Source organism: Frankliniella occidentalis, unplaced genomic scaffold (genome assembly GCF_000697945.3).
Source record: "Frankliniella occidentalis isolate FOCC.00 unplaced genomic scaffold, Focc_3.1 Scaffold130, whole genome shotgun sequence".
NCBI classification, from domain to species: Eukaryota; Metazoa; Arthropoda; class Insecta; order Thysanoptera; family Thripidae; genus Frankliniella; species Frankliniella occidentalis.
In genome coordinates, this window is record NW_026267257.1 from 313,586 (window position 1) to 319,371 (window position 5,786).

The 5,786-nt window shown below is 44.5% G+C and overlaps 1 protein-coding gene across 1 annotated transcript in view; it reads right to left on the reverse strand.

Moving 5' to 3' along the window:
• The window catches only part of LOC127750077 (uncharacterized), a 71,913-nt gene that overhangs the window by 14,042 nt on the left and 52,085 nt on the right, over nucleotides 1–5,786 (reverse strand). The window contains exon 5 of the mRNA XM_052270628.1: nucleotides 2,393–2,467. Coding sequence (XP_052126588.1) covers nucleotides 2,393–2,467 — 75 coding nt within the window. The remainder of the gene's footprint in view (nucleotides 1–2,392; nucleotides 2,468–5,786) is intronic.

Genomic DNA, 5,786 nt, shown 5'->3' on the forward strand with positions numbered 1-5,786 from the left:
CGCGCGTTTCGAAAGACACGCAGTTCCTATCTCTATAGCGGTAAACTGCGTGTCTTTCGAAACGCGCGGCTGAACTGCGTGTCTTTCGAAACGGGCGGCTGAACTGCGTGCCCTTCGAAACGCGCGGATGAGCTGCGTGCCTTTTAGTCTAAGGTATCGAACAGTTATCAAACAAAGGCCAGACCTAAAAAAGGGGAGACGTAAAGTCAGAAGGTAACAATTGAAGCAGTACTTAACCAGGGTTGCAGATGCAACGACCCGCTTAGCCATTAAAGAAGCAGCACATCAAAACATTACTTTTTATCGAAAGGGGAATTTGATATGAAGCAATCGTGGCTGTGTGAAGGCGACACGGCGTTCACACTGCAAAAGCGTACAAGCCAACTTTCGAATTTGAAGACATTTTTTCACGATGACGTAGTAGGAGCTCTGCCGATTGCTTCGGGGAACATGAATCGTCCACATAGAGTAGTACTGAGAATTGTTACTCTACCTCTGCGCAGTTTGACGTCAGAGCAAACATTTTGAACTCCGTTACTTTTTGAAAAAGTTAGTGAGAACGCCTTTCGTCATCTCCTGATGAAATATAGAAAAGTATTTCCACGTCGGAATTCATTCCTTGCGTTCCCTGGATTTGTCACTCTAGAAATGCAATGTGCCTAAGACGAATATTTCCTTAAAATTGTCCGGAATTTGGAAAAGTACGCATGAACTCATAGGAACGTACGTACTGGAGTTCACATTCTAACAATTTAAACTGCTCTAGTCACCCCACTGTTGCAGTATTCTTAGGTTTTTAATATTGCACCAGGTAATGTTAGTGCTTTCTAGTATCTAGATGGTATAAAACCCTTTTAAAACCATATCACATAGTTGTGAAGGGACGCGGAATCTAAATGGCCCGCATTCTGAGAATCATTCACCCATAACAATCGGGCAAATTGTGGTAAAAGCATTAAAATTAAAACATAGGTTCTTAAAAGCATTTGGAAACTTTTGGCCCTCATCCCATTTCGATCACTCCTTTACTTGTAGTGAAACTAAGTGTGCATTGTGCAACTCTGCTCAACACTTTTAAGTGTGCAACTGCAATTTAAATACTTGTAAGCGTGCAACTCCGTTGTTGTACGCTTGCTAGTGTTCAACTCTGTGGGTGTGAACTTGCAAGTGTGCAAAGCTTTGGTTGAACACTTTCTTAGATGGAACGCTCACTGTGTAGGAAGTGCTCAACCAAGCACTAAAAACCTTTGAGTGAGGTGTGGTGTTTGAAATAATGGAGACAATTTTGCCTCGCTCAATCAGAGCGATGACTGTAAGGCTCACCCTACTAGAGTCATATGCACGGAATCCTCACGCTGAAGCAGTAAGATTTCCCTGACCTCACCCAATCGCAGTGGGGTGGGGCCTCAAGCTCACTGAGTGACGACCGCAAATTATGACTCAAATTGACTAAATTTCCCCTCCATTTAACACAAAATTAGTTTCCCTATCGGAAACCGTGAAAATAAAATATTTTCCAGTTCCTGGTGCTTGGTGGGTAGACAATTAGCAGCAATATCACCGCTGGCGTGCACTCAGGTAGCCTCAGGGGGAAGGAGAGGGGTCAAAGGGTTCACACAACTCCTGAGCCTCGCTGCCTTTACCACAGCAGCAACAGAACTCGACGTGTGCCTGCAGAAGTGGTTTATCTGTGAAGAGGCGCGCAACACTGGCGAATCTGTGCCGGCCCGCCCAACACTGGCGGATCTGGGAAGGGACGGTCATCACAGGCGTATCTGCATTTCGGCTGATCTGCTCAGTCAACTTCGGAGGCCTATTGCTCACCTCACCATAGGTATGTCGTACAGTATTGACTGATGTCTCATTGCAATGTTAAATTTTCATGCTTTTACCACAATTTGCCCGATTGTAACGAGAATTTTAGTGTGCCTCTTGCACCAGTGTTAGAAATCGCATAAGGGCGTTTCCGCTTATTTCGACTAATTTGTTCCAGTTCCACTAGTTTCCCGCCGAGTTCAAGCGATATCTGTTTATTTCGATTAATTTTTTTCCTGGTGATTCCCAGGCAGGTGTACACATAATTTCCGGAGTTCTTGCCCCTCGTTTCACACCGTGCAGTGGACAAATATGGCTGCACTCAAGACAGTTTTGCCCGGTTTTGCCCGTACGGTGACCCTGTACGTTGCTCATGTCAGATCCACCAATGAGAGCGTTTGCGGCCACCAATCTCCATATCACCCCAGCCCAGGGTGCATAGGGGGGTGACAGTCTACTGCCAGGTGTAAAAAGTTAAGCTTTTAAAGCGCCATTTACTGTAGCTCCTACCCCAATAGACTCGAGAAACGCTCAGTCAATCATTTCTACCATGCTTATTAAAGGGTGGTGAGCTCACTTGTGCCGAGATGCTGTAGATGACGAGACAGCGCGTCCTGAAGATAGCAGTCCGAGCCTCACCTTGTAATTTCTCCTGTTGTGTTGTGAGACGACACCAGACGAACCCCAAACACCGATGAAGTATTTCCGTGTTAAAAAGCAAGTCTTCCTCTAAAATTAGCTGTTTGCTCCGTTTTGCTGCATCGATGTCTCCGTTGAGCCGGGCTGGCTGGGGCTGGCTAGGAATGACTTATTCGCTACTTTGTACATCGTTGGTCTAGCGAAACTTGTTTTCTCTATTATTGCATTGTGAACACTCAATATGGTACAGACACTTTAAGTGGATTCAGAAAACAAGGCTACCACAAGGAGGCAGACCTGTGAAAATCGTCTAATGCACGGGTTCGGGAGATTATTAAATTAACATATTCAATTTAATACATAACAGGGGACTGTTGCCCTGCGGAAACATGATCTTTTTCGACATGGATCGGACTTGGGTCAGACGGGTACCCTACGTGGTGGCTTGCACGATTCCAGCCGAATGGATGGACCTGCCACCTGCCACAGCGAAATAAATTGTCATTTACTTTCAAAGGATGCCTCTTTGGCGTGACGAGAGCGATTTCCAATGAGCCACGTCTCTGATTCTAAAACTGAGAGAAGGGTAGAAACCTCTCAACCCAATTTTGCATGCCACAAACTATGGCACTTGAAACAAGGTAGGCCCGCCCTTCCGCGAAACGATCTTGCCAGCTGCTCCACTTCGCTCCGTAGACAACTCCGTTAGGCACACTGTTAACGCCGTGGTCGCCTAGCATGCCAAAATGTTGGCAGTCCTTTTTGACTGCCAAATTTTGGCCTTTTTCGAGGCTGCCAATTTTTGGCCTTCTTTTTCGAGTCTGCTAATTTTTGGCCTTCTTTCAAAATATCAACTTTTGGCAACAAATTGGCGACCTAGTAAAAGGAGGCCAAAATTTGGCATTCAAAGAGGCCAAAAATTGGCAGCCCCTAAAATGAAGGCAAAAATTTTGCAGTCAAAAAGGACTGCCAACATTTTGACATTCTTGGCGACCATGGCGTTAACAGTGCTGTGGCCTTCCGGCCGCATTTGGTCGCGCCCGTGGCTCACCCTATATTTCACTTTGCATATTTGAGTAAACTAAGGCTTCACGGCAGGCATGAGGGCTTTAAGATTAGCCCCTTGCACCCGAGACAAGACTGTACTGTAACGGTGCGACACTGTGACTACACCCTACCCTTCAGCTTTGCACTGTGGGCGATTAGACCCCTTTTCGTGCTCATAAATCGGATTTTTAATGTCATAATTAAAAGTTTCGGACACTGGTTTCTTGTTTGGAAAGTGGTAAAGTAAGACAGGAAATTTAGATTTGGCTCAACCCGCCGCGTTCGACCAGAACAGGCATCGAAAGGCGAAAAACGGGCTAAAATATTGGCACTGGCAACTTTTTCATTTAACATTTTCTAGATGTTAATGTACACTATCGGGGACTTCGCCAACGGATTTCCTCTCCAAAAAGAACCAACTTAAAAGGCAAAACTAAATATTTGATAAAAATACATTTAGTCTTTCATTTTTTTAAAAGCCAATTTTTGAGCCAGAATGCTCATCTTTGAACTCGATCTGTCTTTTTATGATACAAAACAACCCTGAGTTCCCAGATCGCTATCTCAATTTCTTCTCGAGTTATCGTGCGGACAGACAGACGAACACACTAACACACAAACACACAAACTAACAAACAGAATGCAACTTTTTCGGTCAGTGGAGTAATGGGCTTCGCTAATCGCTCAGCCAATCAGATTGTAGTCCAATCCTTTCTCAATTAGATGGTCACTGGCCCGTTTCTCTGCGATTTGTAGTTTTTAGCCCACCCTTCTTCTATCCAACAGTAGAAAAAGGACACGAACTATCAGTGCGACATACGAAATGAGCAAAATGATTCTATCGGTATACTATCGGAACCAAAATCTTAATCGGCCAGCTATCGTAATGAAAGCGAAAAACCACTGATGTGGATTTGATCAGGAATCGATAAGAATACAGCAGAATGGCATATGGTTTAAATTTGATAGATTAGCGACAATAGTAGTGTAAGCTGTCCCTGTTTTGTTCAGCTTCCCTTACAAATGAGTTAGCTATTTTTGAGAGTGGCGGTTTATTGAGCACACTCTAGGGAGTAGGCACAAAAAGTTGTTGAAGTATTTTAACAATCTTCACCCCAAAAAATTTCTTCTCAATTCATGTATTGCTCTTAAAATTTTGAGCCCTATTTCTCGTTTTAAGGAACAAATGCGACTTAAAACAAGAAATGGGGCTCAAAGTTTTAAGATCAAAACCTGAGTTGAGAACATATTTTTTGGGGGTGTTGAGTAGTGGATTATTATTGACATTTCACAGAACACCATTGCAACAAAGACAAAAAAAAGACATCAAAACATTACCATGAAATTCATATCAATAACAGATGGATATGGAATATGAATATTATCAAAAACAATAAAGGTAATTAGCAATTTCAATGAGTAATAGCAAATAGCAAATTGCAAATAGCAATTTCGAATAGAAACAGACAATACATTAGAGTACAACCAGAAAGAGAGTGGCAATTATAGATGGCACACCCCAAGGGTTTAAACAAATAAGTAAAATTGTTAACTAAGGTCAGCAGACAGTAATAAACACTCACATACAGGAAACAAATTCTCAGTGCACAGAACAAGTAGTAATTTTAGTATAGTGCACACTCAAATTTTCCAAATCAAAGTTGACTCAATCATCACAAAAGTGTGCAATTCATTTATACATAACACTATACACAGTGCCACACAAACACTTGGGCCCAAGATAAGTATAGATAATGTGACCACCCTACGACCCAACGGCGAGCTCTTCGTACCGCTGAGGCCCGAGTGCACGGAGGACTTTGTGTTCAGCACTCGGTTTCGGTTAGACCATACCATATGGGTCAGACTAGCGGCTGGCATTGTCGTTTTGGCCACGTCACAAACCCTTCCCCTTCACCCCCTCGAAATGTTGAAATTTTCACATTTTAAGCTGGGTGCGTGGTTGGGCGTACGCGATGGCGGTGGGAATGGTACCGATGGACTCAGGGGGACTTACTAAAGAAACCAAGCCAGTATCGTTGCGCTGCCGCCACCCGCGGCGGCGCGGCGGCCGCGTCAAGACGACGCGGCGGCGCAGCGGCGCGGCCGGGCTAGTCCCGCGCGCCCCGAAACTTCAAACGCGGTGCGCACCGGGTAAATCAGGTCCGATTTCGTTCAGGGGTCCGTAACTTAACACTAGCTATATGTACGCCAGACCACGTCTCGCGTAACAGGCTTCGCGATATCTCACGAAACACTGTTACGCTGCGACGCGCCTGGCGCAC